The sequence below is a fragment of the Lagenorhynchus albirostris genome, chromosome 1, assembly GCF_949774975.1.
Source record: "Lagenorhynchus albirostris chromosome 1, mLagAlb1.1, whole genome shotgun sequence".
Lineage (NCBI taxonomy): Eukaryota > Metazoa > Chordata > Mammalia > Artiodactyla > Delphinidae > Lagenorhynchus > Lagenorhynchus albirostris.
This window is the reverse complement of record NC_083095.1, coordinates 187,370,369-187,394,646: the sequence shown is the minus strand read 5'-3', so window position 1 is coordinate 187,394,646 and position 24,278 is coordinate 187,370,369. Positions and strand designations below refer to the sequence as shown.

The 24,278-nt window shown below is 37.1% G+C and overlaps 1 protein-coding gene across 6 annotated transcripts in view; it reads left to right on the top strand.

Annotated features, from left to right (window-relative positions):
* TRDMT1 (tRNA aspartic acid methyltransferase 1) overlaps nucleotides 1–24,278 on the top strand; it is a 61,630-nt gene that overhangs the window by 12,692 nt on the left and 24,660 nt on the right. For 4 of the 6 annotated variants that reach the window (XM_060121678.1, XM_060121668.1, XM_060121649.1 and 1 more), the window contains exon 2: nucleotides 21,376–21,485. In XM_060121678.1, the coding sequence (XP_059977661.1) occupies nucleotides 21,430–21,485 (56 nt within the window). In that variant the 5' untranslated portion in view covers nucleotides 21,376–21,429. Of the gene's footprint in view, nucleotides 1–20,474; nucleotides 20,517–21,375; nucleotides 21,486–24,278 lie in introns of those variants that run through there. The other 2 variants (XM_060121696.1, XM_060121658.1) reach the window with 2 other exon arrangements.

The window sequence follows — 24,278 nt, the reverse complement described above, 5'->3', positions numbered from 1 at the left end:
CAGCATTTATTGTTTCTAGATTTTTTGATGATGGCCATTCTGACTGGTGTGAGATGATATCTCATTGTAGTTTTGATTTGCATTTCTCTAATGATTAGTGATGTTGAGCATTCTTTCATGTGTTTGTTGGCACTCTGTATATCTTCTTTGGAGAAATGTCTATTTAGGTCTTCTGCCCATTTTTGGATTGGGTTGTTTGTTTTTTTGTTATTAAGCTGCATGAGCTGCTTATAAATTTTGGAGATTAATCCTTTGTCCGTTGCTTCATTTGCAAATATTTTCTCCCATTCTGAGGGTTGTCTTTTGGTCTTCTTTATGGTTTCCTTTGCTGTGCAAAAGCTTTTAAGTTTCATTAGGTCCCATTTGTTTACTTTTGTTTTTATTTCCATTTCTCTAGGAGGTGGGTCAAAAAGGACCTTGCTGTGATTTATGTCATAGAGTGTTCTGACTATGTTTTCCTCTAAGAGTTTGATAGTTTCTGGCCTTACATTTAGGTCTTTAATCCATTTTGAGCTTATTTTTGTGTATGGTGTTAGGGAGTGATCTAATCTCATAGTTTTACATGTAGCTGTCCAGTTTTCCCAGCACCACTTATTGAATAGGCTGTCCTTTCTCCACTGTACATTCCTGCCTCCTTTATCAAAGATAAGGTGACCATATGTGCGTGGGTTTATCTCTGGGCTTTCCATCCTGTTCCATTGATCTTTCTGTTTTTGTGCCAGTACCATACCGTCTTGATAACTGTAGCTTTGTAGTATAGTCTGAAGTCTGGGAGCCTGATTCCTCCAGTTCCTTCTTTCGTTCTCAAGATAAGCACTGCCTTTTGTTTGCTTTCCCTCCTTCCCTTCCTCATTACCTTCACTTTTGCTACTTTGAGGTTTTACCTCCCAGAAAAAGCATTTGAAGCCAAACTTTGCCTTGGGTTCTTTTTCAGGAAACCTGACAATTATTGCAGTCGCCTTTTTACTGGTCTCCTTGCTTCTGCTCTATCACCTCTAGTTTATTTTCAACACAGTGGTCAGCGTGATCCTTCAGAAATATGTCACAGAGGGCTTCCCTGGTGGCTCAGTGGTTGAGAGTCTGCCTGCCAATGCAGGGGACACAGGTTCGTGCCCCGGTCCGGGAAGATCCCACATGCCGCAGAGCGGCTGGGCCCGTGAGCCATGGCCGCTGAGCCTGTGCGTCCAGAGCCTGTGCTCCGCAACGGGAGAGGCCACAGCAGTGAGAGGCCCGCGTACCGCAAATAAAAAATGATGTCATAGAAGTCACTCCTCTGATTAACACTTCTGAGAGGTGTCTCATTTCACTCAGTAAAAGCCAGAGTCCTTAACCCACAGACCTCCTTGATCTGGAGCCAGCCCCGTTCTCTTTGCCCGCATCCCCTGCACCTCTACCTGCTCACTCCATTCCAGGCTTGCCCGCCAGCTGAGTCAGTCTGAGCAGCTCTAACAGAGTACCAGAGACTGTGTGGTTCATAAACAACAGAAATTAATTTCTCACAGTTCTGAAGGCTGGGAAGTTCAAGATCCTGGTGGCAGCATGGTTGAATTCTGGTGAGGGCCCTCTTCCAGGTTGCGGAGTGCCGCCTTCTCATCATGTCCTCACTTGGCGGGGAGCAGAGGGGAAGCAAGCTCTCTCATGACTTTTTAAAGGCACTAATCCTGTTCCTGAGGGCTCCACCCTCATTCACCTACTCCTAATTCTAATGACCTCCCAAAGGCCCCACCTCCTAATACCATCACATTGGGAGGTAAAGTTTCAACACATGGATTTTCAGGGGACATAAACATTCAGTCCCTAATAACAGTCTCTTGCTGTTTCTCCTACAATACAAGCATGCTCCCATCTCTGGACCTTTGCAGTATCTCTTCCTTCTGTTCTAGAAAGTTCTCTCATATCTGCCAGACCTGCTCCCTCGTTTTCTTCAAGTTGCTGCTAGTGAGGCATTCTCTAACCAACATATATAAAAATTGAACCAGTTCCTTCTCCCATACTGTCTGGCTTAACTCTGCTTAATTTTTTCCCATAGTACTTTTCATTGTTAGGCATATTATATACTTACATACTTATTTATTTGTTGTTTGCCCCCGCACTAGAATATAAGTTCCATAGTAGGATAGATTTTGTCTAGAACATCACTTACGCGTATTTGTTGAATGAATGAATAAATGAACAGGGGTCATGTTTGCTATGAAATATGTATAGCTTGAAGTAGACACCATTATACTGTGACAAGCTTAAGCTTAGTTATTAAGTCTGAATCATAAAGGTCTCTCTCTCTTTTTTTTTTTTTTGGATGAGCTAAGTCAGCATTTCCCAAAGTTGGTCCATGGGTAGTGTTTTGAGGGATAATAGGTGTTATGCAGGACACAGAACAAATGTATATATGTGTGTGTGTATGTTTGTGTGTTGGAGAGTGGCCAAACAAGTAGAATCATGAAAGTTTTTTGTATGCATAATTATATGTGAAATTTTAATAGATAATAGAGAGTTTTTTCTGTACCACATGATAAAACATTTCTCAAAATAATCACATCTATTGAGAATAAGTTGGTTTTAACTCAATGTAGAATTTTAATCGTGTGTTAATAATGAGATATGGTGAAAATAATGAAGTTCAAGTGTTTTATTTTTATCCTTTTATTCCTGTCAAGAAATGTTACCTCTTTGTATGGAAAGTTGAAAGGAAGAGTTGATTTGTATGACAGCAAATCTATAAGTGATTACAGAATGATTGTTATCATAAAGGTGTATGTGTTTAATGTTACATGTAGAATTTGGTGTTTGTTGGTGTCTAGAGCCTTCTTAGGATTTCTGTTGGCTTTTTGCTTTGCCCTTGGAAAATTATCAGGAATATTTCTAAAACGTGCTCTTCAGAAATAGTGCCAATCAGCTTTCATCCTGCCTAAAAGCTAAAAAAAAAAAAAGAAAAAAAACATACATCTCAGTTTTGGAAAATAGGTAGATTGTATGTTGAGATTAAAAAAATACTATAAATACCATTAGTTTACCTGGTTCAATAGTTGCTTTTACTTTTATCCACTAGTTATTTTCATTCGGGGACTTTTAATCACCACAAACCTAGCAAAAAACCTTAGACTAAAGTAAAACAACTCTAGGGCTTCCCTCGTGGCACAGTGGTTGAGAGTCCGCCTGCCGATGCAGGGGACACGGGTTCGTGCCCCGGTCCGGGAAGATCCCACATGCCGCGGAGCGGCTGGGCCCGTGAGCCATGGCCGCTGAGCCTGTGCGTCCGGAGCCTGTGCTCCGCAACGGGAGAGGCCACAACAGTGAGAGGCCTGCGTACCGCAAAAAAAAAAAAAAAAAAAAAAAAAAAAAAAAAGTAAAACAACTCTATTAGAGAGTTAATCATAACAGTTCTTAAGCATCTCTTAGTGATTTTTGTTCAAACTTAATAGCGAATTTAATAATCCCTTTGTACTCAGTGAATGAGACTTAATTTAAGCAACAAATGCCAGAGCCTTTTAACACGTACATGACCCTCATAGGCTCTGGCATGTGCCTTAATTATAGGTGAATTTCGGTCCAAAAAGAATCCATAATTCAAAGGCTTTACAGTTACACAATTCTAGTTAGAAGTACTTCAAACTTTAATAGATCAAATAAGAGATACTAAATAAGTAATTTTACCTTATTTCAATTTTTTTCCTAAAATCCCTGAGATTCAGATGGTAATAAAGTTCCAGAGTAATTTCTCTGTTTCTTCAGAAGGCATTTTATTTTTGTGGCCTCATTTTACTTTTGTGGTTATTATTTGCTGAGTTGATTGTTAAAAAAAAAAAATGTTTGTGGATTTTTGCTTACTACTGATCATTTATCTCTGCTTTACTCTCCATCCAATGAGATTTCCTCCAGTTAATTTTGAACTGTCAGAGTGTTGGTGACCATGCTTGAGGGGAAAAGATGTGAATCTATAATTTTACAGATTTTTTTGTGGGTTGGCATTTCAGTATCTGGCTAGGGAAACATACTTAAAATCCAGAGGTCTGTTTCTAATACGAGAGTCTTTTGCATTTCTCCCATGATTGTAACAACAAAGGGCTTCTGATTTCATTATTTAAAATAAAACCGAAACCAAAACCCAAACATATATACATATGCCCTTAAAGACATATTTGTCATAAGACACATTTGTCTTATGACATAAGACATATTTGTCTTCAATGCAATATATTCATTTTTCCCCCAAAAATTATAGTACTCCAAAAAGAGGATGTGACCTTATATTTTAGTTCTCATGAAGGATCTTCATATTCCTCAACTACTGTATTTCGAACAGCAAAGTAATAAAATGCTGCTTGGATAAGTTACATTAGCCTGAAAAAACGTAATACCAGTTTAGGATGCTTGTTGAGGTCACTTGATGGAATTGATGAAAAATCATACAGCTGAATTTAGAGGTAATTTTTGGGAGGATGACCTGACCATTACAGGTATTAGATATCCTTGTAAACAGACCTTCTAGAAATTACATTAGAAAGCAATACAGTACAGGGTTACTTTGTGGAGATCACAAATAGCTAATGGGTGTTTGTGGTTGGCATGAAATTTCCAGGGACATTATCATACATGAATTCAAAAAATGCTGGATCTTAAGTAACTCTGAACAGAAGTTGATGTGCTTCTGAACACTGTGTTAGATAACTTGAAAAGTGGCTTTATGGATGATAAAGACCATGATTTCAAAGATGCATATAGAATAAAATTGTTTCATGAAATTTGAGTGGAAAAAGTAATAGTTCTAAATGAACATAATAAGACTGTTATTTAAAATATGTTTATATAACGAAATTAATAAATTATATAATATGAAGTCATTTCCTTTCATTGTCTATATAATGGAAATGGCTGTACATCTAATTTTGGATATTCTCATGTGGAAAATGGGCAACTGGCTTTTATGCTAGTTGTCTTATATTCAGGCACGTACGTACAGTATGTGTGTGTGTGTAATGTGGATGAATGTGGACACAGAAATAGGTCGGGGGGGATGCACATTGTCCTGCTGTCAGCATGAGCTCCCGGGAGTGGAGTGGGGATGGTGGTCTTGCTGTCCTACGAGCACCAAGAACATTCCTGTTTCAGTGCGGTTGCACTTGCTGCTCCCTTGCCTGGTATGCTGCTCCCCACACAGACACACACCTAGTCCTTCGTGTTTACTCTAATGGCATCTTCTCAGGGCTTCCCTGGCCAGTATCCAAAACTGCACCCTCTGCCCTGCCTCCCTGTACCCCTTTCTGTTTGATTTTTACCCTCAGCACTAATTACTGCCCATCGTACTATCTGTTTTACTTGTTTATGTTTTTAATTGCCTCGCCTTCTAAAACGTAAGCTCTATAAGGTTGGGATGTTTTGTGTCGGAATTTTGTTTTGTGTGTGTAAGGATTTGTTTGTTTTGTTCTATTTTGTTCACTGTTGTATCCCTGGCATCAAGAATAGTGCTTGCACAGAGCAGATGCTCAATTAATATTTGTTGAATGAGTGAATAAGTTATAGGGCATGAGCATTTTAAAGATTGATGATATTGTCAAGTTCCTTTTTAAAAGGACATACCAGTTAAATCTCATAGTGTTTGTGTGACCACAGATATGCCAATATAGTATTTAAGACTATAGAATTTACTAGGTGAAATTGTTATTTTAATTTTTTGATTACTAGTGAAGTTGAATATTTTGAAAATATCATTTTGAAGGACTTCCCTGGTGGTCTGGTGGTTAAGACTCTGGGCTCCCAATGGAGGGGTCATGGGTTCGACCCCTGGTCGGGGAACTAAGATCCCACATGCCACATGGTGTGGCCCCAAAAAAAAAATCATTTTTACATTTAGTGCTCTTTTTATTTTTAACTGTATCTATAATACATTTATTAAAAATTGGGAAGTACTGAAAACATACTCATTTATTCATTCAGGACATAATTATTGACTGGTTTCTGTGTCGGTTACCGTGCTGTGTGACGGGGATACATATAGACATGCCGTATTCTTTCCTCCAGAGATTATGGTCTGCGCAAGTACTGATGCTACACAAATGAAGAAGAAAATTAAAAAATAAAAATCATATGTGATGTTCATGCAGGGATAAACCCTGCTGAGGATTTAGATGATATGTTTTCAGTCTGCATTCTGCATGTGTCCATGAACATTAAATTATAGCTTTCTTTTTTCACTTAGAATATCTTGAATTTTTCCTTGCCATTAAATGTACTTTTGTAAACTTGTTTTTTTTTTTGCGGTATGCAGGCCTCTCACGGTTGTGGCCTCTCCCGTTGCGGAGCACAGCCTCCGGATGCACAGGCTCAGCGGCCATGGCTCACGGGCCCAGCCGCTCCGCGGCATGTGGGATCTTCCCGGACCGGGGCACGAACCCGTGTCCCCTACATCGGCAGGCGGACCCTCAACCACTGCGCTACCAGGGAAGCCTGTAAACTTGGTTTTTAATGGTTGTGTGATATTCCATTTTATGGAATTTCCACAAATAGGTTGCTTGTAATTTTCACTATTATAAATAAAATAACATTTATGCTTTATGTGAACCTTTTCTCTACATCTCTGTATTGCCTTATATATTAGTTTTCTATTGCTGCTATAACAATTTACCGTAAACTTAGTGGCTTAAAGCAACACAAATATATTATCTTACAGTGCTGGAGGTCAGCTGTCTTAAAATCAAGGTGTCGCCGGGGCTGGTTCCTTCTGAAGGCCATAGGAGAGAATCTGTTTCCTGGCCTTCTCCAGTGTCTTTGGGTCACCCTACAGGTGGCTTATGACCCCTTCCTGCATCTTCAAAGCCAGAAGTGTAGCATCTTCGAATCTTTCTCTCTGACCTCTGCTTCCCTCATCACATCTCCTTCTCTGACTCTAACCCTCCTCCATCCTTCTTGTGATTACATCAAGCCTATCATCTTAAGCCAGGATAATCTCCTCTTTTCAATACGATCCTTAGTCATATCTGCAAAGTCCCCATTGCCATGTAAGGTAACATTTCACAGGCTTCAGGGGTTAGGATGTGGACATCTTTGAGGCGTCAGTATTCTGCCTGCCATATCTTAGGATATGTGCCCAAAGATAAGATTGGTAAGTCCAAAGCAATTTTTAACACTTTGGATACATACTGTCAAACTACTCCTAAAACACTGAATCCTCACTTGATGTTCATATCTGTAGTGAGAATTCCTATCACACCTGGTTTTTCTTAGCATTTGATATTCTTACTTTTGATAATAATAATAGCAAATGTTTACTGAGTGATTACTGTATGGCCAGCACAAATGTAAGAGCTTCATAGGTATTAATTAATTTAATCCTCAGAAGACTATGACGTAGATACTTTATTATCTCTGTTTTACAGGTAAAGACACTGAGGCATAAGGAGGTCAAGGAACTTGTCTAAGTCACACAGTTGGAAATGGTGGAGCTAAAATTCAAACACAGGCAGAGAAAGAGCTAACTCGTTAGATATCCATATTCTAAATCGTACTTTCTCGGGACACATAAAAAGACGCACACGTGTGCACACACACACACACTTTGAATAAAAGATCTCTGTAGGGTGTGCCTGTGACAGCCTTGATTTAAAAAAAACAATGATAGATAATATTTGTCAACTACTATGTGACTTAGTGGAAAAAGGTTTGCATATACTAGCCAGGAGGAGTATGGAGGAGGAAAATGAGGAATGAAGTAATTGAAGTGCATTTTCCTTTGAGGTCTTAGGACCAGCCTGTACTTTCTGGGCTAGTGCAGAATTCTGAAACTTAATTCTTCATTTAGAAGTGCCTATAGCAGAAATTCAGGATAGGGTTTAAAACTTCATAAAGTTTATAATGATGAAAAATACAGTATAAGCTTTCAAGGAGGGTTTACTATAAAGTAAAGAGGAGCTCAATGGCAGGAGAGACGTTTCTAGTTTAATCTTAGGGATCTTTATGATTGATAACATAATTATATTTTTACAAGTCTTTTTTTTTCATTCACAACTAACTAGGTACAGGGTACTGTTGCTTATATCACTTGTCATTTTTTCATTGACTTTGTCAGAATGACCATGTCAGAAATTGTCATCTTTTAAATTAGGAGAAAGCATCACTAAAAACTTTTCAACATTTTATAGTGATGAACCATTCATAGATGTTCATCTACTCACAGCAAATTTATGTAAAATAGTCTTTGTTGTTTAAACCTGTAATAGGCTGGATTACATGTGTTTATTTAGATAAATGTGTTTGTGCCCTTAATTTAAGAGCTTAAGGTGAAGGTCTTAAATGTCATGAGAAAAATGGAGAAGACAGTTTTCTATCCCTTGAATTCTATTAAGTATTTAAATAGGTAGCTTTCAACTCATATTTTGGGCCATGTGCTAATTCTTGTTGATCTCTAAAAAAAACTATGTCAGTGTAGTTTAATTCTTATTGTTTTTTATTCTTTTGACTATTGTGTTGATGGGACAAAATAATGCATTGAGTTACAACTGTTTGCTGGCGCACACCTCTACCATCAAGATACAGCTCCTGTCAACATTTGCTGTTTTTCTTAACGTGCATACATATACATATACTTTATACTTACTTCGCTTAGTATGATCATCTCTATGTCCATCCATGTTGCTGCAAATGGCATTATTTTGTTCTTTTTTTTTTTAACATCTTTATTGGGGTATAATTGCTTTACAATGATGTGTTAGTTTCTGCTTTGTAACAAAGTGAATCAGTTATACATATACATTGTTCCCATATCTCTTCCCTCTTGCGTCTCCCTCCCTCCCACCCTCCCTATCCCACCCCTCCAGGCGGTCACAACCGAGCTGATATCCCTGTGCCATGCGGCTGCTTCCCACTAGCTATCTACCTTACGTTTGTTAGTGTATATATGTCCATGCCTCTCTCTCGCCCTGTCACAGCTCACCCTTCCCCCTCCCCATATCCTCAAGTCCGTTCTCCAGTAGGTCTGTGTCTTTATTCCTGTCTTACCCCTAGGTTCTTCATGACATTTTTTTTCTTAAATTCCATATATATGTGTTAGCATACGGTATTTGTCTTTCTCTTTCTGACTTACTTCACTCTGTATGACAGACTCTAGGTCTATCCACCTCATTACAAATAGCTCAATTGTTCTTTTTTTATGGCTCAGTAGTATTCCATTGTATATATGTATCACATCTTCTTTATCCAGTCATCTGTCGATGGACATTTACATTGTTTCCATATCTTGGCTGTTCTGAATAGTGCTTCTGTGAACATAGGGGTGCATGTATCTTTTTAAGTTATAGTTTCGTCTAGATATATGCCCAGGAGGGGGATTGCTGGATCACATGGCAACTCTATTTTTAGTTTTTTGAGGACCCTCCATACTGTTTTCCATAGTGGCTGCACCAACTTACATTCCCACCAACATTGTAGGAGGGTTCCCTTTTCTCCACTCCCTCTCCAGCATTTATTATTTGTAGACTTTTTAATGATGGCCATTCTGACTGGTGTGAGGTGATACCTCATTGTAGTTTTGATGTGCCTTTCTCTAATAATTAGTGATGTTGAGCATCTTTTCATGTGCCTGTTGGCCATCTGTATGTCTTCTTTAGAGAAATGTCTATTTAGTTCTGCCCATTTTTGATTGTTTTTTTTTTTCGTTGCTGTTGTTGAGTTGTATGAGCTGTTTGTATATTTTGGAAATTAAGCCCTTGTCAGTCGCATCATTTGCACGTATTTTCTCCCATTCTGTAGGTTGTTTTAGGTTCATTTTGTTTATGGTTTACTTTGCTGTGCAAAAGCTTGTAAGTTTCATTAGGTCCCATTTGTTTATTTTTGTTTTTATTTCTGTTGCATTGGGAGACTGACCTAAGAAAACATTGATACGATTTATGTCAGAGAATGTTTTCCCTATGTTCTCTTCTAGGAGTTTTATGGTGTCATGTCTTAACGTTTAAGCCTTTAAGCCATTTTGAGTTTATTTTTGTGTATAATGTGAGGGTGTGTTCTAACTTTATTGATTTACATGAGGCTGTCCAACTTTCCCAATACTGTTTATTGAAGAGACTTCCCCATTGTATTATATTCTTGACTACTTTGTCGAAGATTAATTGTCCATATGTGTGTGGGTTTATTTCTGGGCTCTCTGTTCTGTTCCGTTGATGCATATGTCTGTTTTTGTGCCAGTGCCATGCCATTTTGATTGCCGTAGCTTTATAGTATTGTCTGAAGTCTGGGAGGGTTATACCTCTTGCTTTGTTCTTTTTCTTCAGGATTGCTTTGGCAGTTCTGGTTCCATATAAATTTTAGGGTTGTTTGTTCTAGTTATGTGAAAAATGTCATGGGTAATTTGATAGGGATTGCCTTAAATCTGTAGATTGCTTTGGGTAGTATGGCCATTTCAACAATATGAATTCTTCCAATCCAAGAGCATGGAATATCTTTCCATTTCTTTGTATCATCTTCAGTCTCCTCTGTTAATGGTTTATAGTTTTCAGCATATAAGTCTTTCACCTCCTTGGTCAGGTTTATTCCTAACTTTTTTGTTTTTGTTTCTTTTTTGGTGTGTGTGTGTGTGTGTGTGTGTGTGTGTGTGTGTGTGTGTGTGTGTGTGTGATTTTAAAAGGGACTGTTTTTTTACATTCCCTTTCTGATATTTCATTGTTAGTGTAAAGAAATGTAACCGATTTTGTGATTTTTGAAATGCAACAATCTTTAAAAAGAAACAAGTAATATACTTCGGTAATTATTTTAAACTCAGAATCCTTGCATGTCTGTTTTTGTTGAATACTTTTATTCTTAATTAAACTATCACGTTGAATGAAAAGAAATAGACATTAGATGTATTCAACTGATCTTCCATTTCACAACTAGATGTCAGTGTTAACATATCTGATTAGATGTTTCAGATGTGATTATAATGAGGTAATTCAAGAATTACTCACCTATATGAGATACAGTTCACAAAAAAAAATAAAGAAGGAAAAGAAGAAAAAAAGCTACTTATTTCAAAGTAGGCCAGTTAATTTTATATTTACATTTAAAAATATTGATTTTCTTCCCCACCTTAGCTATCCATGAACAATTAAACTGTTTGATGCATTTGGTTAGGAAAGGCAGGTAGCGTGTGAACTTGTACCTTTTTACTACTACCAACCAGATGTTCTCCCCTTCAACTTTTCCAGAAAGTGTGATCAGAAAAAGAAGGAAAATAACCATTATTCAAAGGTGGGGTGTGTGTGTGTGTGTGTGTGTGTGTGTGTGTGTGTGTGTGTGTGTGTGTGTGTGTGTGTTTCTTGCTCACTTTAATAAGAAACATATTTAAGAGCAGGAATTATGCATGTATTTTCAGTGACATTTCTTTTTTGTTTTTTGGGTTTTTTTTGTATTTTCTCTATCACTTTTATTTTTTAAAAAATTTATTTTATTTTTTATACAGCAGGTTCTTATTAGTTATCTATTTTATGCACATTAGTGTATACATGTCAATCCCAATCTCCAAATTCATCCCCCCCCCACTTTTCCCCCTTGGTGTCCATATGTTTGTTCTCTAAATCTGTCTCTATTTCTGCCTTGCAAACCCGTTCATCTGTACCATTTTTCTAGATTCCACATATATATGTTAATATATGATATTTGTTTTTCTCTTTCTGACTTCACTCTGTATGACAGTCTCTAGGTCCATCCACATCTCTACAAATGATCCAATTTCGTTCCTTTATATGGCTGAGTAATATTCCATTGTATATATGTATGACATCTTTATCCATGTGTCTGTTGATGGGCATTTAGGTTGCTTCTATGACCTGGCTATTGTAAATAGAGCTGCAGTGAACATTGGGGTGCATGTGTCTTTTTGAATTATGGTTTTCTCTGGGTATATGCCCAGTAGTGGGATTGCTGGGTCATATGGTAATTCTGTTTTAGTTTTTTAAGGAAGGTCCATACTGTTCTCCACAGTGACTGTATCAATTTATATTCACACCAACAGTGCAAGAGGGTTCCCTTTTCTCCACACCCTCTCCAGCATTTGTTGTTTGTAGATTTTCTGATGATGCCTATTCTAACTGGTGTGAGCTGATACCTCATTGTAGTTTTGATTTTCATTTCTCTAATAATTAGTGATGTTGAGCAGCTTTTCATGTGCCTCTTGGCCATCTGTATGTCTTCTTTGGAGAAATGTCTATTTAGGTCTTCTGCCCATTTTTTGATTGGGTTGTTTGTTTTTTTAAATATTGAGCTGCATGAACTGTTTATATATTTTGGAGGTTAATCCTTTGTCCATTGATTCATTTGCAAATATTTTCTTCCCATTCTGAGGTTGTCTTTTCGTCTTGTTTATAGTTTCCTTTGCTGTGCAAAAGCTTTTAAGTTTCATTAGGTCCCATTTGTTTATTTTTGTTTTTACTTCCATTGCTCTAGGAGGTGGGTCAAAAAAGATCTTGCTGTGATTTATGTCAAAGAGTGTTCTTCCTATGTTTTCCTCTAAGAGGTTTATAGTGTCTGGTCTTACATTTAGGTCTTTAATCCATTTTGAGTTTATTTTTGTGTACAGTGTTAGGGAGTGTTCTAATTTCATTCTTTGACATGTAGCTGTCCAGTTTTCACAGCACCGCTTAATGAAGAGACTGTCTTTTCTCCATTGTATATCCTTGCCTCCTTTCTCATAGATTAGTTGACCATATGTGCGTGGGTTTCTCTCTGGGCTTTCTATCCTGTTCTATTGATCTATATTTCTGTTTTTGTGCCAGTACTATACTGTCTTGATTACTGTAGCTTTGTAGTATAGTCTGAAGTCAGGGAGTCTGATTCCTCCAGCTCTGTTTTTTTTTTCTTAAGATTGCTTTGGCTATTCAGGGTCTTTTGTGTCTCCATACAAATTTTAAGACTTTTTTTGTTCCAGTTCTGTAAAAAAATGCTATTGGTAATTTGATAGGGATTGCATTGAATCTGTAGATTGCTTTGGGTAGGAAAGTCATTTGCACATTATTGATTTTTCCAGTCGAAGAACATGGTATATCTCTCCATCTGTTTATATCATCTTTGATTTCTTTCATCAGTGTCTTACAGTATTCTGAGTACAGGTCTTTTACCTCCTTAGGTAAGTTTATTCCTAGGTAATTTATTCTTTTCGTTGCAGTGGTGAATGGGATTGTTTCCTTCATTTCTCTTTCTGATCTTTCATTGTTAGTGTATAGGAATGCAAGAGATTTCTGTGCATTAATTTTGTATACTGCAACTTTACCAAATCATTGATTAGCTTTAGTAGTTTTCTGGTAGCATCTTTAGGATTCTCTATGTATAGTATCATGTCATCTGCAAGCAGTGACAGTTTTACTTCTTCATTTCCAATTTAGATTCCTTTTATTTCTTTTTCTTCTCTGATTGCCATGGCTAGGACTTCCAAAACTATGTTGAATAATAGTGGCGAGAGTGGACGTCCTTGTCTTGTTCCCGATCTTAGAGGAAATGCTTTCAGTTTTTCACCATTGAGAATGATGTTTGCTGTGGGTTTGTCATATATGGCCTTTATTATGTTGAGGTAGGTTCCCTCTATGCCAACTTTCTGGAGTGTTTTTGTCATAAATTGGTGTTGAATTTTGTCAGAAGCTTTTTCTGCATCTATTGAGATGATCATATGGCTTTTATTCTTCAGTTTGTTAATATGATGTATCATATTGATTGACTTGCATATATGGAAGAATCCTTGCATCCCTGGGATAAATCCCACTTGATCATGAGGTATGATCCTTTTAATGTGTTGTTGGATTCTGTTTGCTAGTGTTTTGTTGAGAATTTTTGCATCTATATTAATCAGTGATATTGGTCTCTAATTCTCTTTTTTTCGTAGTACCTTTGTCTGGTTTTGGTATTAGGGTGATGGCGGCCTCATAGAATGAGTTTGGGAGTGTTCCTTCCTCTGCAGTTTTTTGGAAGAGTTTGAGAAGGACGGGTGTTAGCTCTTCTCTAAATGTTTGATAGAATTCACCTGTGAAGCCATCTGTTCCTGGACTTTTGTTTGTTGGAAGATTTTTAATAACAGTTTCAATGTTATTACTTGTGATTGGCCTGTTCATGTTTTCTGTTTCTTCCTGGTTCAGTGTTGGAAGGTTATACCTTTCTAAGAATGTGTTCATTTCTTCCAGGTTGTCCATTTTATTGGCATAGAATCACTTGTAGTAGTCTCTTATGATGCTTTGTATTTCTGTGGTGTCTGTTGTAACTTCTCCTTTTTCATTTCTAATTTTATTGATTTGAGTCCTCTCCCTCTTTTTCTTGTTCAGTCTGGCTAAAGGTTTATCCATTTTGTTTACCTTCTCAAATAAACAGCTTTTAGTTTTACTGATTTTTGCTATTGTTTTCTTTGTTTCTATTTCATTTATTTCTGCTCTGATCTTTATGATTTCTTTCCTTCTACTAACTTTGGGTTTTGTTTGTTCTTTCTCTAGTTCCTTTAGGTGTAAGGTTAGATTTTTTATTTGAGATTTTTCTTGTTTGCTGAGGTAGGATTGTATTGCTATAAACTTCCCTCATAGAACTGCTTTTGTTGCATCCCATAGGTTTTGGATTGTCGTGTTTTCATTGTCACGTCTCTAGGTATTTTTTGATTTCCTCTTTGATTTCTTCAGTGATCTCTTGGTTATTTAGTAACATATTGTTTAGCCTCCATGTGTTCGTGTTTTTTACGTTTTTCACTTGTAATTTATTTCTAATCTCATAGCACTGTCATTGGAAAAGATGCATGATATGATTTCAATTTTCTTAAATTTACCAAGGCTTGATTTGTGACCCAAGATGTGATCTATCCTGGAGAATGTTCCATGTGCACTTGAGAAGAAAGTGTAGTATTGCTGTTTTTAGATGGAATGTCCTATAAATATCAATTAAATCTGTTTGGTCTATTGTGTCATTTAAAGCTTGTGTTTCCTTATTAATTTTTTGTCTGGATGATCTGTCCATTGGTGTAAGTGAGGTGTTAAAGTCCCCCACTATTATTGTGTTACTGTTGATTTCCTCTTTTATGGCTATTAGCATTTGCCTTATGTATTGAGGCGCTTCTATGTTGGGTGCATATATATTTATAATTGTTATATCTTCTTCTTGGATTGATCTCTTGATCATTATGTAGTGTCCTTCGTTGTCTCTTGTAACATTCTTTATTTTAAAGTCTATTTTATTTGATATGAGGATTGCTACTCCAGCTTTCTTTTAATTTCCATTTGCATGGAATATCTTTTTCCATCCCCTCACTTTCAGTCTGTATGTGTCCCTGGGTCTGAAGTGGGTCCTTGTAGACAACATATATACGGGTTTTGTTTTTGTATCCACTCAGCGAACCTGTGTCTTTTGGTTGGAACATTTAATCCATTCACATTTCAGGTAATTATCAATATATATGTTCCTATTACCATTTTATTAATCGTTCTGGGTTTGTTTTTGTAGGTCCTTTTCTTCCCTTGTGTTTCCCCACTTACAGAAGTTCCTTTAGCATTTGCTGTAAAGCTGGTTTGGTGGTGCTGAATTCTCTTAGCTTTTGCTTGTCTGTAAAGCTTTTGATTTCTCCATGGAATCTGAATGAGATCCTTGCCAGGTAGAGTAATCTTGGTTGTAGGTTCTTCCCTTCCATCACTTTAAATATATCATGCCACTCCCTTCTGGCTTGTAGAGTTTCTGCTGAGAAATCAGCTGTTAACCTTATGGGAGTTCCCCCTGTATGTTATTTGTCATTTTTCCTTTGTTGCTTTCAATAATTTTTCTTTGTCTTTAATTTTTGTCAATTTGATTGCTACATGTCTCGGTGTTTCTCCTTGGGTTTATCCTGCCTGGGAGTCTCTGCACTTCCTGGACTTGGGTGGCTATTTCCTTTCCCATGTTAGGGAAGTTTTTGACTATAATCTCTTCAAATATTTTCTCGGGTCCTTTTTCTCTCTCTTCTTCTGGTACCCCTATAATGCAAATGTTGGTGAGCTTAATGTTGTCCCAGAGGTCTCTTAGGCTGTCTTCAATTCTTTTCATTCTTTTTTCTTTATTCTGTTCTGTAGCAGTGAATTCCACCATTTTGTCTTACAGGTCACTTATCCATTCTTCTGCCTCAATTATTCTTTTTTTTTAAATTTTTAACATTTATTTATTTATTTTTGGGTATGTTGGGTCTTTGTTGCTGCACGTGGGCTTTCTCTAGTTACGGCAAACGGGAGCTACCTACTCTTCATTGCGGTGCGCAGGCTTCTTGTTGAGGTGGCTTCTCTTGTTGTGGAGTATTGGCTCTAAGTGCACGGGCTTCAGTAGTCATGGCACACGGGCTCAGTAGTTGTGGCGCATGAGCTTCGTTGCTCTGTGGCATGTGGGATCTTCCCGGACCAGGACTTGAACCTGTGTCCCCTGCATTGGCAGGTGGATTCTTAACCACTGTGCCACCAGGGAGGTCCCTGCCTCAATTATTCTGCTATTGATCCCTTCTAGTGTATTTTTCATTTCAGTTATTGTATTGTTCATCTCTGTTTGTTTGTTCTTTAATTCTTCTAGGTCTTTGTTAAACATTTCTTGCATCTTCTCAATCTTTACCTCTATTCTTTTTCTGAGGTCCTGGATCATCGTCACTATCATTATTCTCAATTCTTTTTCCGGAAGGCTGCCTATCTCCACTTCATTTAGTTGTTTTTCTGGGGTTTTGTCTTGTTCATTCATCTGGTACATAGCCCTGTGCCTTTTCATTTTGTCTATCTTTCTGTGACTGTGGTTTTCATTCCACAGGCTGCAGAATTGTAGTTCTTCTTGCTTCTGCTGTCTGCCTTCTGGTGGATGAGGCTATCTAAGAGGCTTGTGAAAGCTTCCTGATGGGAGGGACTGGTGGTGGGTAGAGCTGGGTATTGCTCTGGTGGGCAGAGCTCAGTAAAACTTTAATATGCTTGTCTGTTGATGGGTGGGGCTGGGTGGGGCTGGGTTCCCTACCTGTTGGTTGTTTGGCCTGAGGCAGCCCAGCACTGGAGCCTACCTGGTTCCTTGGTGGGGCAAATGGTGGACTCTGGGGGGGCTCACACCAAGGAGTACTTCCCAGAGTAGTTACTTGTCCCCACGGTGAGCCACAGGCACCCTCGCCTCTGCAGGAGACCCTCCAACACTAGCAGGTAGGTCTGGTTTAGTTTCCTATGGGGTCACTACTTCTTCCCCCTGTGTCCTGATGCACACATTACTTTGTGTGTGCCCTCCAAGAGTGGAGTCTCTGTTTCCCCCAGTCCTGTTGAAGTCCTTCAGTCAAATCCCGCTAGCCTTCAAAGTCTGATTCTCTGGGAATTGCTCCTCCCATTGCCAGACCCCCAGGTTGGGAAGCCTGATGTGGGGCTCAGCACCTTCATTCCAGTGGGTGGACTTCTGTGGTATAATTGTTCTCCAGTTTGTAAGTCGTCCACCCAGCGGTTATGCAATTTTATTTTATTGTGATTGTGCCCCTCCTACCGTCTCACTGCAGTTTCTCCTTTGTCTTTGGATGTGGGGTATCTTTTTTGTGAGTTCCAGTGTCTTCCTGTCGATGATTGCTCAGCTGTTAGTTGTGATTCCAGTGCTCTTGCAAGAGGGGGGGAGCGCACATTCTTCTACTATGCCATCTTGAACCAATCTTCATTTTCCATGACATTTCTAGCATTTCACCTAGGACATAATTAAATCTGCTGGGTTTTAGTTTAGATCTCATATAAATGGGAGTATGATACCCCTTAAACTTTCCTTGTAGATCTAATCTGACAATCCTTTAAAATCATTTATGTTGCATTTCTTTTTTCTATTTTTTAAAAATTTTTATTTATTTGTTTATTTATTTATTTTTGACTATGTTGGGTCTTCGTTTCTGTGCGAGGGCTTTCTCTAGTTGCGGCAAGCAGGGGCCACTCTTCATTGCGGTGTGTGGGCCTTTCACTATCGTGGCCTCTCCTGTTGCGGAGCACAGGCTTCAGACGTGCAGGCTCAGTAGTTGTGGCTCACGGGCCTAGTTGCTCCGCAGCATGTGGGATCTTCCCAGACCAGGGCTCGAACCCGTGCCCCCTGCATTGGTAGGCAGATTCTCAACCACTGCACTGCCAGGGAAGCCCCCAATGTTGCATTTCTCTAACTGGAATGTCTTAGTATCTATGCTTCTTGTTGATAAATATGCAGTCCAGAATAATAACTGAAATACCGTGAATAAAATCCAGGTAAAGCAATAGATCAAAGTGTTGAAAACCCATCCTCTCCTTCTACTTCCCCAGAAGATCCTATGGGTCCCATTTCCCCAATTCTCTCTCCCCTTTGAGAATTACTACTCCTGGATCAGTTAAGTGATGGAGCTCACTTAGGCAAAAATCTGTTGAATTATATTTTTTTGGTTATTTTTAGTTAAACATTTTCAAAATCTGTGTGTACAGCTTAACAAAGATTTTTGGAGGCTACAGATTTAAAGTGTACAGTAAGAAATATCCAAACAACTTGTCTTTGGAGCTCAATTTAAGATTTTGATAGAATTGAAAGGCTTGATTTTAAGAGTATTATTTATAAGTTCAACTTTTTCCTTGGTTACACACTCATACCCCAAAACAATCTGTTTTGAAAAGGCAGGTTGAATTAGTGTCAGTAAGGGCTTAGTATGTTTATTTTTCGTCATGGAAATAACTTTTTAGGTCATGCGGTAGATCCTATTTTATAACAGTCTAAAATATGTGCAAACAGTGCACTTGTTTATTGACTTTAAAAATCTATTGTTTCCTGAGAAAGAATTTTCGGTTCATCAGTTCTTCCATCACCACATAAAGCACTCATTTGGCAGTTGAGTTTTATCAGTTTTTATGTCTTCCAGGCACTTAATGCAAGAACATAAAATTAATTATTGATTACAGTAGAGATTTGGCACATCACTGTGGATTTTCAGTCATCCTGAAAAAGGAGAAAAATCATATCAAATCAACTAACTCCAGGCAATCCCAGCTTGCTGTATATATAACAGAAAGACAAGCATCATGCTAATTACAACATATCTGATTTAGCAGAACAGTAGAATAGTTCAGTGAAGTTATTTAATTCTGAGCTGTCTTAAAATGATTAGTAGTTGTATAGTTCTTGACCTGGATTATAAGGTTTGTGATTTTGCAAATTGATCCTTATATACTAATTTTTTTTAGTTTGTTTAAAAACCTTGATTTATGTTTCAAGATCTCTCTGATGCCTTTGACAGAGAGATAATTTAGAACTTAAATTGACTTTATACAAAGGCAAGTAAACTAGTTATTGAATTTAAACTCACTTAGAGGCAGCTGCCTATGATATTACTAACTGGACCTTGAAGTTCCAGTGACCTACATACAAGGCAGCAGGGTACCTAGAAGATAACTGATCCTAGCCCAGGGTCTTGAGCCTAGCTAGTAGTATACATGAAGTAAATATTTACTTGGACACATTCATCCCCTGTTTTCTGTCTGGCATTATCTTTTGTAGGCCTCAGTGTAGGGTCGTGATTGTTTCCTGAATGTGTGTGCGCTTCCCTCCTTGCCCCATCTTCTGAGATCTGGGTTTTATTTCCAGGTACCTGCTGCATGAAGCCTAGCTCCTCACATCCTAATATTTTCCTTTTTCATTTTTTGATATTTGGGCTGCCTAATTTAACTATGAACAGAAATGGTTATTAAAGAAATAGCTATTTGGAGTTACTATGTAATTTTGTAACATTTTCTCTGATGATTTTCCTAAGATGTCTCAAATACTTTTATTTTAAAAACTCTTCACATTTTCTACTGATTTGGGACAGGGTTTACACATAATTGGGTTTGTATGTGTTTGGGGAAGAAGTGCAAAGAGGGTGATAATTGCCAAATATAACAGCAGCTACGTGTACATGGTTGAAATTTTGACTGCCATTTAAAGACTATGACAAAATTTTCTGAATCTGAAAGCATTATGAAAAAATGCCTTTCTTTAGCAGCAAGACAGATGGGCAGTGAAGGAAGACATGCCCTTGTAATTATTTCTCTTGCTCTTCTCACCTTCTCTCTGTCAAAATTTTTAATTTTTAGTCTGTGAGCTTTCTACATTTGGACACCAATTAATTTTTCATCTTCTTTAAAAACTTACCTAAACTTTCAACAGGTGAATTTTGTGATATATGAGTTGCATGTCAATAAAGCTATTTGAAAACAAAACAAAACAAATTTACGTGAAACTTAGCAAAACTTACCTAAAAGCATTTTCAGTGGTATTGGGAAGCAGCATTGTATTAATGTTAGAAGTTGAAGAACAAATGTTAGTTAATTTATTTATAAATTTCCAAGTGATGTGGCTTTTTTTTTTTTTTTTGCGGTACGCGGGCCTCTCACTGTTGTGGCCTCTCCCGTTACGGAGCACAGGCTCCGGACGCGCAGGCTCAGCAGCCATGGCTCACGGGCCCAGCCGCTCCGCGGCATGTGGGATCTTCCCGGACCGGGTCACGGACCCGTGTCCCCTGCATCGGCAGGCGGACTCTCAACCACTGCGCCACCAGGGAAGCCCAGTGATGTGGCTTTTAAGAATATATAGTAAGTCCCCTACATACGAACCTTCAAGTTGCGAACTTTCAAAGATGTGAACGTGTGTTCTCATGTCGAATCCCGTAAGTTAGTTCACGTGTCTGGCGTACATTGTCACATGTGTGCATCCTCTACAAGTGGTTCTGCTTATGTGTACTTTACTGTACAGTACTGCATAGAGTACAGTAGTGCAGTATCTTTATTTCAAGCTGAGGATGTCCTGAAGCAAGTGTAAAAGCAGTAGTGATGTAGCTGGTACTGCCAAGAAGCACCAGGCGACAATAATGGAAACTGTACTGTAAGATTAAAAATGTTTTCTTTAGTTTTTGCATTTGTTTGTTTGTTATGTATTATTTGTGTGAAAAGTATTATAGTACAGTACCTATTACAGTACAGTACTATATAGCCGATTGTGTTAGTTGGGTACTTAGGCTAACTTTGCTGGACTTACGAACAAATTGGACTTACGAATGTGCTCTCAGAACGGAACTCGTTGGTATGTAGGGGACTTACTGTACTTCACTTTTCTGTTTTTGGTTTGTTTTAATTTAGGAAAACTTTCCATTCGACTCATAAATGTGTATCTTAATGGAGGAAGGAAAGAAAATATGAGATAATGACTACAATATTTAAATCTTATTTTTAGCATGAGAATGCTGTTGAGAGAGATGAACCAGAGGCACATAAATATTCTACTTCGCGCCTAGCTCCTCCTGGCTTTGTTGTCCACTGACAACCTGAGATCTGGCCAGATAATTGAGGAAGTGAGGAAATGTACTACAAAATTCTGTTTTTTTGGCTTCTCTCTATGATGAACAAATTGTTGTTAAGGACTTTACCTTTTAAGTTATTCCACTTATCATTACAGAAAGCTGTATACCTGCACAAGTGGTGGCTGCCGTTGATATAAACACTGTCGCTAATGAAGTATACAAGTATAATTTTCCTGACACACAGTTACTGGCCAAGACAATTGAAGTGAGTAACAATATTGTTTTAATAAGTCTATATATAGCAAGGAAAATATAATTGAATACTGTAAGATACTGGTTTCTGGTGTCTTCATTTGAAGATAAGTCATATATAAATGAAAAAGTTTAGGAGAAGGGAATTAAATTAACATTTTTTAATTCTGTCAGAAGATAGTGTGTTATTTTTTGCCTTTTTTTAAATTTCTAGCTTTAGAAAAAGAGGATCAATATTTTGGTCTCTGAGAGAAAGAATTGAAATGTAAGAATATGCTTGACTTCTAAATTCTTGGTTCTGTAATGATATTAAACTTTACTTAATTCTTTATTTTTAAGCATTACTTGTGTAATATATATATAGCAGGAGTGAAAAAAAGAGAGTAAAAAAAGTAATTGGATATTACTTGTTGAATGCTTCTTGTTGAAGCCCATCAAAGTTAAAGATACCGTTTTGCCTGTGATGCACTCAGCAGAAGTGTTTTAACACTTTTGTTATTTTTAAAATAATATGAAATTATGTTTTTCTCCCAATTTCACGTCGTAAAAAATTTTACACACAAATTTCTCATGAAGCCATAATTTATATACAATAAACTGCCCTCATTGTAAATGTGTAGTTTGAGTTTTGACCAATATATACTGTGTAACCACAATTGAGACTTAAAACATCCATCCATTAAGGAACACCCTAAAATGTTCCTTAATGCCTCGTTTTACTCAGTCTCTGACCCCAACCCCAGGCAACCATTGATCTGCTTCCAGTCATTACAGATTAAATTTTCCAGTTCTAGTCATATCCTAAATAGAATCTTGAGTGTAATTTTTTTGAGTATGACTTCTCTTGTTTAGTGTAATGTTTTTTTGCATTTACCCACATTGTTGTTATCTATCAGTAGTTGGCTCTTCATTATTGTTCAGTGATATTCTAAGTACAGTGGAATATTTCATACTACAAAATGTATATCCATTCACACAATGTTTGACATTTAGATTGTTTCCAGTTTTTGACTGTTATAAAAAAGTTGCTATGAATATTCATGTACAAGTTTTTGTGTGGACTTTGTTTTTACTTCTTGTGGATATATACCTGGGAGTAGAATTGCCATATCATATGGCAAATTTCTTTAACTTTATGAGAAAATGCCAACTGTTTTCCATAATGTTCATACCATTTTACAGTCACACAATCAATGTTTAAGTGTTTCAGTTGTTTCACATCCCTACCAACAATTGCTGTTGTCAGTATTTTAAATATTAGCTGCTCTTGCGAGCATACAGTGGTATTGTGATTTTAATTTGCATTTCCCTGGTGACTAATAATGTTGAGTATTTTTTTCATGTGCTTATTATCCATTCTATGTTTTTCGTGATGAAATTTCTTTCCCAGTTTTTATTTGGTATGTTTGTGCTATTATCATTTAGTTTTAAGAGTTGTTTAAGTTTTCTGGATTGAAGTTGTTTGTCAGAAATATGTATGACAAATATTTTCTCCAAATCTGTAACTTGTCTTTTCATTTCCTTAACTGTGTTCATCAAAGTGCAGAAGTTACTTATTTTTTTTTTTTATGGGACACTTTTTTGTGTGTCCTAAGAAATCTTTGTTTACCCCATTTTTTTCCTGTTTTCTTCTAGAAGTTTTATAGTTTGAGCTTTTACATTTAGGCTTATGACCCAGTTAAAGTTACTTTTTGTGTGTAGTCTGAGGTAGAGGTCATTTTTTTTCCTAAGTGTATATAAAACTGGTTATTATAGCTTTATAATATGTATTGAATTCAGGCAACGTAAGTTCTCAAACTTCTGATTTTCTTTTTCAAGATTATTTTGGCTACACTCTCATTTACATTTCTGCGTAAATTTCAGAATCGGCTTGCCAATTTCTACAAAAAAAAAAGATATTTTGATTGTAGTTTCACTGATTGGTTTTGGAAGAACTGATATCTTCATAAAAGAGAATCTTCCAATCCATGAACATGGTATCACTCTTCACTTATTTAGGTCTTCTTTAATTTGTATCAGCTATATTTTGTAATATTTATTATACTAGCCTTACACTTATTTTTATTTATTAACCTAGTATCCTGTGACTTTGCTGTATTTACTTATTAGTTCTGGTAACTTTAATATTGATTTTTTAGGATTTTTTAACATGTACAGTTATATTCCCTGAGAAAAAAAGAGTTTTACTTTTCCCTTCCAACCAGTGTGACTTTTTTTCTTGCCTTATTGCATTGTCTAGGACGTTCTTTATAATGTTGAATAAAACGTGTGACAGTGGGCATCCTTGCCTTCTTCCAGATCTTAGGGGAGAACATTCAGTCATTTATCATTTTGTAGATGTTAGTCGTATATTTTTCATAGATGCCTTGTATCAAGTTGAGGAAATTTCCTTTTATTTCGTTTTCTGAGAATTTGTATTATGAACAGGTTTTGAGTTTTGTCAAATGCTTTTTTTTTTTTTTGCATCTTTTGACATGATTATATCATTTCCCTTGTATTCTGATAATATGGTGATCATATCAATTCCTTTTTTGAATGTTAAGTCAGTATTGCATTCCTGGGATAAATCCTACTTGTCATGATATACCATCAGTTTTATGTTATGCTACATCCCACTTGTTAAAATATTGTTAATTATTTTTGCATTTATCTTTGTAGGTGACTTTTGTAGTTTCCTCATAACATATTTGTATGGTTTTTATATTTATACATAGCCTTATATTTTCTGTAAGAGTTTGTGAAGAACAAGTATCAGTTCTTCTATAAATGATAGAATTTCATCAGTGGAGCCACCTGGGCCTGGAGT